The sequence below is a fragment of the Falco naumanni genome, chromosome Z, assembly GCF_017639655.2.
Source record: "Falco naumanni isolate bFalNau1 chromosome Z, bFalNau1.pat, whole genome shotgun sequence".
Taxonomy (NCBI): domain Eukaryota; kingdom Metazoa; phylum Chordata; class Aves; order Falconiformes; family Falconidae; genus Falco; species Falco naumanni.
The window spans coordinates 58485000-58498034 of NC_054080.1; the positions used below are offsets into that span (position 1 = coordinate 58485000).

Here is a 13035-nt window from a genome sequence, read left to right on the forward strand (position 1 = left end):
ATTTCCCTGAGCAATTACTAAGTGGATGTGTACAAATTTTGTCTTCTCCTTGGTAGAATTATTTCACACCTACGTTATTGCCCTCTATGAACAGAGCTGCTTGCTGCCTTAGCTTGCTTTTTTCTCCCTGCCAGACAAAGCCTGTCTTGCACTGTAAAGTTTGTAAGCTGTTGTAGCCAGTAGTAGCAGCTATAAATGAATACTAATTCTGACAAATGTCATACCCACTGCATTGCAGACTAGAGTTCATTTGTTGTGTACTCCCTCTGTTGAACAGACCAGCATACCCTGCAAAGTCAAATGTGAGTCAATGAGACAAAGACCTTGTGTAGCTCTGAAGCATTTGGCTGTTACTACTACATGGAGCTGCTAGGCAGTCTGCTTTGTGAGGCAGAATTCATGACATTGTGATTACATGCTCCACATTGAATTTGGCAAAAATAATTCAGTTAATTAGGAAAAGCAACTTGTTTGCTAAAGCTCTGAAATACAGTATGATGTCATTCAAGTTTGAATGTAAGGTATTAACAGCCCCGTAAGAAATTACATTGGCAAGAGCTTCTGGTAAAAGGTTTGGAGAGAATCAACTTGGAGTTAAAATTTTAGCTGCAGAATTTTTGAACTCCTCTGGTCTTGTGGCATGGTGTAGTAAGGAAACACTGCTGCCTTCAGACCCATGGGTGCAGTTTGCAGGTAATTCCTGATGTCTTCTCCCTGCCATCAGACGCTATAGAAATTGTTCACCAAAACAAAATCAGCAGGCTGATGTTTCAAAACACTTACCAATGCTGAATCAGGGCTTTACAATTTTTACTGCTATAAACTAAGAAAACTGGATACTGAGAAGTATTTACACCAAGAGAAACAAAACTTTATTATTGTGCCTCAGAGAAACACAAAGTATGTGGAGTGAAGCATGCTGTCAATATTGCATGATCAATGCTTGTCTGTGCTTTCTTGACTTCTTTTTTTTCCGGTGAGTAAAGCTTTTTTTTTTGCATATATTCTCCCCCTGCTCCAGTTTGTAACTCTTCAGTTTTGCTCAAGGTGTCTGAATCATAGCTTACAAAATACTGATTGTTCCCTGCCCTCAGAAGAGTCACTGAAAGCTTCAACTCCACGCTCATTGCCTGAGCAGCATAATGTTATGCTACAGGAAGGGCTCTTAATGCAGGAAACAGCCTCTGAAAGATGACTGCCTTCACCTTCGTACTGACTTTCGCAGGATGTGTGATGATGGCAATCTGACAGTTGCTTGAGATTTTACAGCAAAAAGATGGAAGAAGTTTTATGAAAAAGAAAGTTCTGTTCCTCATGCATACTTATATAGCATGCCTGTACAGAAGATGTCTTAAAGATTAATTAGAAATGGTGGCTTAGGTTATGGTAATTCAAGAAGACACAGACTGCATTTTATTTGCATTGCTTTTCAACAAAATTTGTTTATTACAGAGGCCATAAAGTCTCAGTATTCCTAATACACAACTTTATGGTAATTGCCAGTTCATGTTATTTTATTTTAAAAGTATTTTTATTTAAAAATTATAATTAAGACAACTCTTTTCAGAGTTTGATTATGAAACAATTTACCTCTCTTGCTTCCAAGGCATGTCAGATTTACTGTTTCTTTCATCTGATTTAATCATGCATGATACAGTAAAACTGGTGTAAACCCCACATAAAAATACAAGTGTCAAAGCCTGGGTGACAAACAGTACTCAAATGCAGCAAAGATTTCACCAACACCTGGAAGATCAGTTACATTTTCTTGCTTCACCTCCCTTAAGGTTCATTCCATTTTGGATTTCGGCTTCATAAAAGGAATGGATCTCCAGACTGGCTTTCACACAAACAACCTTGCAGAGGTTAATTCTGAGCTGATTTACACCTATATACCATAGATGTTTCAGTACAGAGTTAGAAACGTGGTCAGGAATTCAGCTTTATTCTATGTAGGTCTGGGGTTTTTTCCCTATGTTTTCCCGTGTTGTATATTTAGTCACTTTGAAATAACAAAACTATCATTTTGGATTCATTGTTTCAGACTTAAAAGAACTTGGCTGGATTATTCCCCAGCCTTCCAGTGTATGTGTGTGTACGTTAAACAGTATTTTACTTTGTGTATGGAATGATTTTCAAATAGAAAAATTAAAACATGGAAGTGACACTGTATTAGTCACTATGTAGTGACTATGGAAGCGAATAGATGGGGCTTGCTATGCATGGACGGGGGAGGAGGGCAGGGGCTGGGGTGTGCGTATGTGAACTGGTGCCAGACCTCTAGTGGACACAACGGAGAAACGCTTAAGGAAACACTATGTACTGTCGGGGGAGAAGCTTCCGAGAAGTCTTTCTCAAAAGCTTATAATTTGTGGGAAACTTATGACACATCCCATCACTCAGTGTAGTTTTGATTAAGTGTAGAGGTCCCAGAAAATTGGTTAACATTGCCTGATTTTTCAACTAATTGCAAAATTGTAATTGCTGTCATAACTAAACAGCTGTACTGGGACATCCCCCCCAAACTGGGGGATGTGAGTCTGGAGAGCAGCCCTTGCAGAAAGAGATCTGGTGGATGGCAAGTTGGAGGTGAATCAACAGTGTGACCTGGCAGCCAGAAGGGCCAACTGTGTTCTGGGGTGCATCAAGCACAGCGTAACTAGCTGGTGCAGGGAAGCGACTGTCCCACTCTGTGCTGCACTGGTGCAGCCCCACCTTGAGCACGGTGTGCAGTTTTGGGCGCCTCGATATAATGCAAGGAGGACATCAGAGCGTGTCCAGAGGATGGTGACAGGCCTCAAGGGCAAGAATTTGGAAGGAGCGGGTGAGGTCACATGGTTTGCTCAGCTTGGAGAAGGTTGAGGAGTCACCTTGTTGTAGTGTATTGTGGCAGGGAGCCCCCCCTGCCCCCCCATCCTGTCCTAACAATGACTGACTGTATTTGGCTGCAAGTGGCATTGGGAGTTTGACGTGAGCAGCGTGTGCACCTCACAGAGCAGTTAACAGATGCAGACTAACAGGCAAGCTGACTGATGCCCGGGCTGCAGCGGGGGCCTCTCAGCCTGGTGTTGCTTCTGTGAGGGCCAGGAAGACCCCGCACAGCTGTGACCATCAATCTGGGTCTGCACCCAAACCCCCCCGCTCCGCGCTGAACCATCGGGCCCAACCGACCTTCCGAACCAACACCTTGCTAAGGGCCAGTCGGCACACAGTGGCTGACAGCCCCACCTCACCACAAGTGTAAAATCTGGCATTTTAAAAATTCTTTTTTTTGAGGATCAGAATTCTTAACTACCGAACAGGTCAACAGGCTGAACTGCTCTTCTTCCCAAGCAGGGACACCTCTTTGTTAAGATTTGTGCTCCACCTACACTGGATGTTACCCAGGATACTGTTAACAAAAGCACTGAATTTTCAACTTGAGCTCAATTTGTGCAGTAGGTGTATTTAATCAACAGCAGCTCCAAACTTATCTGTCACTTTAATAAATTATCTGTTTTTTTCAGCTTTGAAAACCTGTTTCAGGGAAAGTCCTTAAACTGGACTCTGACAGGCAAACATTAACACTGACAAGTGGCTGCACACATAATCCTTCAGACTTAAACTTCTGACCAAGTGCGAGACTAGGACTGGATCCAGCTGCACCTACACTCCTCGCTGAGAAGGAATTCTGAAAGCAAGGGGACCCTTTCCAAACATCATGACTCAATGGGAGGGCTGTCTTGTCCCCACCCTCATCCACTCATCAGACCTATGGTGACATCCACACCCTCAAGTGGGCAGCAGAGGTGCTGATCCCCTCTCTCTGGTGACCAGCGATAGGACACAAGGAAATGGAATGAAACTGTGTCAGGGGAAGCTCAGATTGGACATTAGGAAGAGGTTCTTCACTGAGAGGGCGGTTGGTCACTGGAACAGGCTCCCCAGGGAAGTGGTCACAGCACCAAGCCTGTCAGAGTTCAAGGAGCATCTCTTAGTCATACGGTTTAGTTTTAGGTAGTCCTGCGAGGAGCAGGGAGTTGGACTTGATGGTCCTTATGGTCCCTTCCAACCTGCGATCCAAAGGACTGCACTTCAGCTGAAGAATGCTGGAATGCAGTAGGCTCTGGCTTCTCTTCCCAGACAGCTGATGTCTGCTTTCAGCCACTGCAGGGCAGATATTTAGGAGCTAGGAATTCTGCACTTGCAATTAGGCTTCCTTACACCAGAGAAACTTCTGCCTCTGACATCCTGGCCTACTTGTTTTAGGACTACAACAGGAAGGCAGGTGGAAAGGAAAGAGCTAGGAATTAAACTACCATCATCAGAGTCCTTAAATTTATTACCAACTTTTTGTCTGATTTTTAAGACGGAGCTTAAGACAAAAGCTGACAGATTAATATTAACTGGGGGTCTGGGAAAACAATCACACATGGTGCACATTTTGATATTAACAGTGAAGAGATCTATCTTCTATGGCAATATACCTCAGTATCTAAACAGATTTATTCCCATGAGTATGTATCAGTGATGTGATAAAGTATGACAGCACAGTGTGACCAACTGCACTCAGTTTGCACTAAACATTTAGATGGACAAAAGTGGTTTTATTTACAAAGTTTTTCATGCACAACTGCCTTTTTCTTCTAAAATTACACAAAACATATTTAAGGAAAGGATGACATTTCATATTTCTATGAACAATAGTGAAAAAAGAGGAGGAATATTAAAAGGCTTAACTAAAACCAGCCAATAGTTGAGCTGAGGTAAAGTTACAAAACAACCAACCCTTGTCACTGATTGCAGGGCTAAAAAGCAGGTCAAATCTCCAAGCCAAGAACTGAGAACCACAGGAGAGTCCGCCACTACTCTTTGATATTTTGAAGTAGCCTTAATAAATGCGACTCAATAACCTGTTGAACTAAAGTAGAGAAAAAAATCAGGTTAATCAGTGTTCAATGTTTTTTCACATTTTTAGGGCTGTACTATTTTTTCCTGGAAGATGCCAGCTTGTTCTGTACAATCATATAATGAAAAACAGACAGGAATAAATTCACCCTGGGAAGAGAGTTTGCATCCCTGCAGAAAATAAAAGCCTCATACAACGCAAAAACAATACACCCAGTAAGGCAGATGATTGTTTTTGGAGGTGATGATCTGTTCTCTGGTTTGAATAAGCAGATAGCATATGGAAAGCAAATTTTTAAGCCTATAAATGGAAAGTAGGGAAAACCAGTTTATTAGGAACTACTTCTGTGAAACATTTTGAGACTTAACTCTTGAAGCGGTCCTACATCTAGGCATCTGTGAAGTTACTGCCCATCCCTGTCCCCCATAAGCACAGGGCTCTGCTTGGAGAAGCTACACACGCAGTGCTGGGCTTATTTTTTGATTCAGCTCATTTCTGTAATGGCAGACATTTCACAGCTTTCAAACTGAAGGCAGCGGAAGGGAAAAACAATGGAGAGTTCTTTCTTTGCCTCTGTTTTCCAGAGCCAAGTAAGGTTGCCTAATTCACTGATCCTGGCACTATTACTGTCTCCTTCCAAGATATACTAGAGCTAGTCTGACAGGGGAAAGAAGGTTTTGCAAAGTACATCACGTAATGTCAACCAAAAGAGCACCAGGGTGAGAGCAGGCCTCTTTAGCATTGACCAGAGCAACACACACTCCTTTGTACAAGGGTGAGGGAGCAGCAGTCTGGGTCATGGCTGCATCAGCCCTACACACCACTGTTTGTGCCCACAGATGCAAATCCAGGTCAGTGTTGCTTTCTTACTAGGTACCTGGCTTTCTGAGGTGGGGACAGAAGCTCCTACCCATTTTGGGCTGATACATTTAGGTGTATTAAGACTTTTAGCACAGGGATCTTCTGCAAAACCGCTACTAGGCTATTACAGCAGCTACAAAAACAAAGAATAGTAAAAATAAAAATCAAAGAATTTCCATTTGCAATACTCACCACTCCGAAAGCCCAAAGCTACAGCCAAATCCATGGAATTATAGCCAGCATCTGTTTCTATAGTTGGATCAGCACCACTTTCTATGTAGAACAGGAAAAAACCCCTTGTATTTCTGACAATGACAAGTGATAGTATGTTATTACTGATAATTCAGTTTAGACAGTCTGCTTACCAAGGAGGATTTTTACACATTTCACGTGGTTCCCATGTACTGCATACAGAAGAGGTGTACCTCCATTCTGCAAAAGCAGAGAAAAGCCTTGACGCTTAATGCTTGAGCAGTCTGCAATTGTAATTCCTGAACACACCAGTATACTTCTATGTACCAATAACAGACTTCAGAGTCATCATCATCATAAAAATGATGTTCTATTTTTTCAAAATGTCCATTTTTTTTGTCTACTGTTTAGACTGTAAACTTACCTTTCTATAAGGATTCGGCATTATGCTCATTCTCTTTTCACCAAGAAGTCAGAACTAGTAGGGACAAATTCTCTTACCCTATGTAAGTTTTGAAACTCTCAGATATTTCAGAAGAGGTAGAACAATTTTCAGACCCAAGCCAGTGCTGTGCCCTGTTTTAAACTCTGGACCAGAGTACTCTCCGACATAAATTCAGGCTAGGGTCTTACCCAGTCATACTCATTGACATCAACTCCACAGTCCAGCAGCATTTTGACAATATCTGTGTATCCTTTGCTGCAAGCCAGTGAGAGGGCACTTTCTCGCCCTTTCCCCAAAATCTGAGGATCTGCACCCTGAAAAAAAAATTCAAATTAACCATGCCCTTTTTTAACATGATATTTTACACAGAACTTAACTTTACAACTTTAAAGTGTATAGCAACATTGAAAACTTAGGAAGGAAAACTGAAATTTAAAATGAAGTGTAGATTTTTTTCTTACATTCTGGAGGAGAAATTCCACTACTGCTATCTGCCCATGAGCTGCAGCCCACATCAGAGGGGTAAATCCTTCTTCATCCTTATGATTGATTACATTTTCTGTTTAAAGAAAAATATGCAACTTTGTGATCCCTTTCACCTGTGCATTGTATGAGCTGGTGAAATGTGTTGACATGTCAATGGTGAATGGACTGAAGCATCGGTGTGTCCTAAAAGTCGTTCTCATGTTAACTTTAAAACCAAAATTCTATCCCAATGGTGGTGCAATATCAATGGTCCAAGAAAGAAGAAAAAAAATACAACTAACTAAAGTAAAATTTAAGATTTTGGATTATTTATTGTTTTTTTTTTAAGCTCTATAGATCAAGCTCTATTTTTACTCAGAAATATTACAAGTTCTCTGTAATCTAGAAAATTTATCTTTGGAAAGAAAAGGGCTGCTTGAGAAACAAAGTAGTACATTCTGTATTGTACTGTAAGAAGTGAGGTTTTTTTACTAGCGAGCCACATAGTCTTGTAAATTTGTAAAGCAACTCCATTCCCCTCAAAGTTCATGGAATCAACAGGGTGTTTGTGGAAACCATTAAGGTCTACTTGTAGTGCAGCTGCAAGAAGGAAAAAAACTTTTAAAACAATTGGCTGACAAATAGTTGAGTTGAAATTTTTAAAAGATATCTAATGTAGTAGATGCAGTGCTTAGTGACGTGGTTTGCTGATGGACTTGGCAGTCCTGGATTAATTGTTGGACTTTGTGATCTCAAAGGTCTTTTCCAACCTAAATGATTCTAAGATTTAAGTACTTAAACAAATCCTCAGCTTATCATAGCACCATAATATGCTTTTTTAACTGTTACTGACATTTCAGAATCTTATTTGCTTTCCATATACACAGCTCATTACAAAGTATATAGACTTGGCAACTCATTACCTGCTTTCCACTGAACATTTCAACAAAGATGCACTGAAAGCATGGCTGACTGCTAATAACACAGTAAGAATATACTATTAACAATACTCAATTCAATACAATATGTATAGCTGAAATTTTGTACATGTATTATGGACACAGAAATGTCACACTTGAAGACTATCACAAAACTCAGAGCAGCTCTATTATATTGCAGGTGTGAGCCAACATACAGCTCTATATGTTGATTGATGAAATAGAACAGGTAAGCCACCATTAATAGAAGTGTGTTTTAAATTACACAGTTAATAAAATTAAATCTTCTGATAGAACTAATAGATGCTTTCTTCTCATGTCCATGGATTACCTAGATAGCTATATAGGGAGCAGGGGGAGGAAGGGAATTACCTACAACTCCTATTAGTGCTAATGTTTAATTTGAAACCCAAAATCATAGCAATGAGCAAATAAAGACTAACATGAAACAATAGTCTATATCTGCAAAGAACAGGTACCTCAAATGGCCTTCAATTTGTACCAGAATTTAGTGGTTCTGTTGGTTTTTTTTTTTTTTTTAATACAGCTTTTGGGGGAAAAGGTCAAGCACAACAGGGTATAAATTCCCCAAGGCAAAAAGGCAGGCATTTAACCTCCCTCTGTCTCACCTTGTTCAATACGCGTGGCCAGATACAACATTTCTCCCTGAGCAGCCAGTTGATGAACTGACAAAGCTGCAAAAAGGGAAGCAAAAGCATGTGTTACACACACCAGTTTTCTTTCTGCTCTATTTGGAGCTGGGCATAACATGTCCATTGGCTTGAGCAGCACAGAAACTGTATTTGAGACTGTAGATAGGTTTTAGCTTATACTCACAACGAGAATCACTATCTTAAAAACCAAAAAGTTTTGTAGGTTTAGGTAAATTTTTAACCAATGTAGAAATCATACTGGAAAGCAAAGATACTTCCTACACTGAATCTTTACAAGGCAACACACTCTCTTCTCTGCTGCTTAGTCAGCAATGAAAGATCACATTAAGAACATTTATCAAATGAAAGTAAGCATCTTCTGGTAAATTAAGGCTGTATAGTTTAAAAATGATATCTAAGAGATCATATGCCATCGGGAGACCTGTCATGCTGCTCAATAAACCCAGTAGTGACTCTCAATCACTACAATGGGGAACAGATCAGACATTACAAAAGTATACACAACATGACATCTACAGAGGAAGAAATAAATGGGTTTTTAAATTTATTTTGTTTTTAATAAAAAGTACCAAGCATTAAAAGCAGAAGAATTCTTAAGAGATTATGAAGAAAAAAATATCTGATCCCACAGTTAACTCTACACAGCTGCATGTTCTTGATAATTACAACTTGGAACAGATCTGAAAGGTGCTCAGGTTACCCACATTATATAACAACAAAATTAGATGATTGCATAACATGTAAGTGTTCACTGCCCTCTTCCTATTTACTACATGATTTTTTTCCTGCAAGACTGCATATTCTGTTCAGAGGCCTAGGTTGCAGCTCCAGATTAATTTTTCCCATGCAAGTGGCCTTTTCATTTTCTAAATATTGGATTTGTAATTTATAGAAGTAGTAATTTATAGATGAAGTAAATTACAGAGAATTTATGAAGAAAATGTTTGACAATTAAGAATAACAAACCCCCATAAATAATACTCCCTTTTTGACTTTCAAGATCTGTGACTAACATCACATTTGCAGCAGTCTGTAGCACTTACCAATCATCTAATTTTAATAAACTTTATAAGATACACAAGTTCTGAAAACAAATACATGAAACAAATTAACTTAAAGCATAGAAAGGGTCAGAAAAATCTTTACCTGTATTTTTAAAATCAAGAATTAGATCCTTTCTGGAAAATATGCCTCAATCATTAATTCAATATAGCAAGTAGTTTACTGTTTTATGGGTGGAACCATGTGAAATTATACAAGACTATTCTCAATGTTTTCTTCCTATATTAAAGTTCATTACAGTACCAAAGAAAAAATTGGAAAAATCTGTCAAGCATCTGACATACAGTTCACAAAATTATTATTAACAGTAAGACAGAAGGATACTTACAGTTTACAAGCAGAGGCGTTGTAGAGACTTCGTTTCCCCTATGTTTGTTAGTTAGGGTAGTTGATTGTTTTATTGGTGAGAAGTGCTTAGTAGTTGATGGAGTATAAACATGTCTTACTTGGATACCAGGGGAAGGAGAAGTATGGCTGTTGCATTCAGCTACATTGAACAGAGAAAACAGACAGGATTTCACTGCTAGTAAGACCATTAAAAGCAAGCCACAGATTCTCAGTCAACTAGAAACCACCAGACTCACAAGGTCCATAAACCCCATGTTAAATAAGCTTTGTGACGTGCTTTTTGCACTGTGTATTCTGAGAGCAGAATGAAGGGCTGTATTTACTTCTAGCCTAAAACAATGCTGCTACCCCATGTTCTATACGGCATAACGACACCCAGAGACACCTTGGTGACTAAATGAGGTAAGCCTTTGTCTAGGTTTTCAACACACCTGGCATGGATTTATCAGGTAGAATGGCTTCACTTAGCCTGACATGCCCTTACTAACACTCTGTAGCACAATAACATGACACAGCTCTGGTCAACCATGCAGTCAGGCAACTGCTCAGTTCATTCCTTTGCTTACTGCCTAACCAGTCCACCACATGGGTGGAGTTGACCTTCACTAATTTTCTTTACCAGGACTCCTTCCATTCCTGTTGGATAAAACTCTAACTGCATTATGAATGCCTTATGAATACTTATCCAGCTGGAAGAGAGATATTCCACACTAACTTACATAAAATGCAACAGCAAGTCACCACGTAGAATTCAAGAAGTCATTCAGTACTGCTTTGTTCATCTGTTCTAACTTTTCTAGCTAGATCATAAACTCAAGTGCAAATCCAGGGAGAGAACCAACTGAAAGAAGTAGAGCGTAACAGGACAAAAATGAAATTACGTGTTGTTTGCTAATCCAATAGCTACAGCTGACTTGATCAAATTAAGAGACCTACCAGGATTTTTGACCTGTGGTCCCTGGATCTGCAGGACTAATTCTAAGGGGTCCACAAATGTTACCCAAGAAAAAACAACCCTATTGCTGATCAGCCTAAGTTTGCCATTCAGGTCTGCAGCTCCAATAGTAAGCTCTTAGGGCCTGCAAATCAAAAAAAGTTTGATTTTTACAGTGGCTGAACTGAAGCCAAACAATACAAGTCAAAGAAACCATCAAAATCCACAACAGGTCTGTGTTTTGTATTTGTCAAATTCAACCTTGGGGAAAAGATACATTACTAACAGTCTGAAATAGGGCAGTGAGCATTGGAAACCACAACTGTTAAGGGAAAATAGACAGAAGTCTCAATTCTGTTCTCTATTGATATGCTCAGCCACAAAAAAGCACAGATCAATTCTGATGAAGCTGCCAGCAATAGCTCGAGATGAGCTGCAGGGATACACAATCAGAGTAACCATCTTAAAGCAGTATGAAGCTGGACTGGTAAGCCAATCACTACAACTACAGGCTTTGTACAGCCACATTTAATTTTGTAACTGTACCAGTGAAAAGATAAAATATGTTGCAGAAAGCTACTGAAACCGAAATAAATGACCATATATTGCTTTCTGTAGTATTTTGTAAAGATACATACATTCAGCCATGTGTAGCATGTTGTAGGACGTGCTATACAAAAGAAGTAAGCTTGTATTCATAATCAGCATCGGCTCTTATTAAACTACATTAGAGACTTTTTGTGCCACTACTTTTTCAACCAAAATAAGTTTAAAAACATCATCTAAGAGTAATATTGGGGAAATTAATTTTGTGTTAATAATCCATTAAGCATATAATAAAAGTGTTAGGGGAACAAATTTTAGAAAACTTTTACTGATGAACACACATATAAGGCTGAGGCTTTTTTTCTTTTAAAAAAACCATAACAGCGTAACAGAATGACACAGTCCACACGTAATTTGTATCATGAAGTTCAACCTTTAAATAAGACAGATGCCACTTCAAGGTCAGAGTTAACTTGGTCTTGAATATTTTTACTGTCCTCCTCATTCAAAGATTTCACAAATCGTGAGCAGACATTCATATCAAATCTATTGGGCAAAATGAATTTCATTCCCATTGCGACACTCTGAGCTGGGCTTTCCTCCGTGCTAGAGTCAAGCTGATGCTCCACTTTAATGTCTGGCATGGGTGGAAGGTTGTAGCTAGTTGTACATTCCTCCACAATTAACTGGGCCCCAATGTCTAAATTTGTTGAAGATGCCATGGTCTTAGTCTGTAAAAGTTTTATGCAAAATTCTTCTTCATAGTTTCTAGCCAAGAGCAGTTCTGACCAACCAAACTGTATCTAGCCAGATCCAGACGCTTGAGCAACCTGCAACACACATAACACAGGTTAACAATGTTCTGGTGAAGTAAAGCATAAGAATACACCAAACTTGGTTTCACTTAAGCTTATGGCCTTTGGCTTTGATAGTCAAAAACCCTGCTGAAATATCAGTCTTACTTCTGTTACAAGCTATTGATCAAATCCTTCATTGGAGTTTTATCATGGGGATATTTAAGCCAAATTTTGTAATGAAGGCAGTAGGAGTTTCATCTAAACGACAGTACAAAATTATCAGTCTGATTGCAACAGAAAGCCCATCACAGTCAATCACACTTATACCACAACAGTAACAAGATATAATGAGATTATTTTATTTCCTAAAAACATTAGACTTGAAGGAATAGTTTAAGTGACTTTATGTCCCTTACGATTCCTACGCCTTCTAATACCGCGAGTAAAATAAGTGGCTTCAAACAGACCCGTGGTCAAACAACAAACCCCATTCAGCCTGATGACAGTAAAACACCCCAGAACACCCGGGGCTTCTCTCGGCTCCGCGGCAGTGCCGGGCAGGCAGAGCGGCCTGGAAGCCCCGGGCACTCCCGAAGCTCCACCCGCCCTACGGGCCGCCAGCTCCGGGGCGAAAGGCCCGAAGGCGGGCTGCGGCTGCGGCAACGCCCGCCACAGACTATCGGGCGCCCGGGACCCCCCGGGTGGAGCGAGCGAGCGGGCCCGCCGCGCCGCTCCCGGCACCGCCGCTCCCGGCACCGCACCTCACCTCGGCTCGGCTCGGCTCACCTCGGCGCCGCTGCTCCAGCCGCGCAGGGGCGGGGGAAGTGACGTCCTACTGCCCCGGCGCGGCGGCGATTGGCTGCGGAGAGTCGCCCCCTGATGACG

The 13035-nt window shown here is 40.5% G+C and overlaps 1 protein-coding gene across 3 annotated transcripts; it reads right to left on the reverse strand.

Annotated features, from left to right (window-relative positions):
- Positions 1-4303: 4303 nt before the first annotated feature.
- ANKRA2 (ankyrin repeat family A member 2) lies at positions 4304-12982 on the reverse strand. 3 transcript variants are annotated; one of them, XM_040579014.1, is made up of 9 exons: positions 12912-12982; positions 11787-12183; positions 9854-10012; positions 8419-8484; positions 6848-6945; positions 6575-6700; positions 6115-6181; positions 5942-6022; positions 4304-4900 (listed from the first exon to the last, which is right to left on the reverse strand). In XM_040579014.1, the coding sequence occupies exons 2-9, from the start codon at positions 12073-12075 to the stop codon at positions 4845-4847; spliced, it is 942 nt and encodes a 313-aa protein (XP_040434948.1). In that variant the 5' UTR covers positions 12076-12183; positions 12912-12982; the 3' UTR covers positions 4304-4844. The 3 variants fall into 3 exon arrangements, with proteins under 3 accessions (XP_040434948.1, XP_040434946.1, XP_040434945.1); XM_040579012.1 differs by having other exon boundaries at positions 12917-12979; XM_040579011.1 differs by lacking the exon at positions 12912-12982 and adding an exon at positions 12637-12857.
- Between the last annotated feature and the right edge of the window lie 53 nt (positions 12983-13035).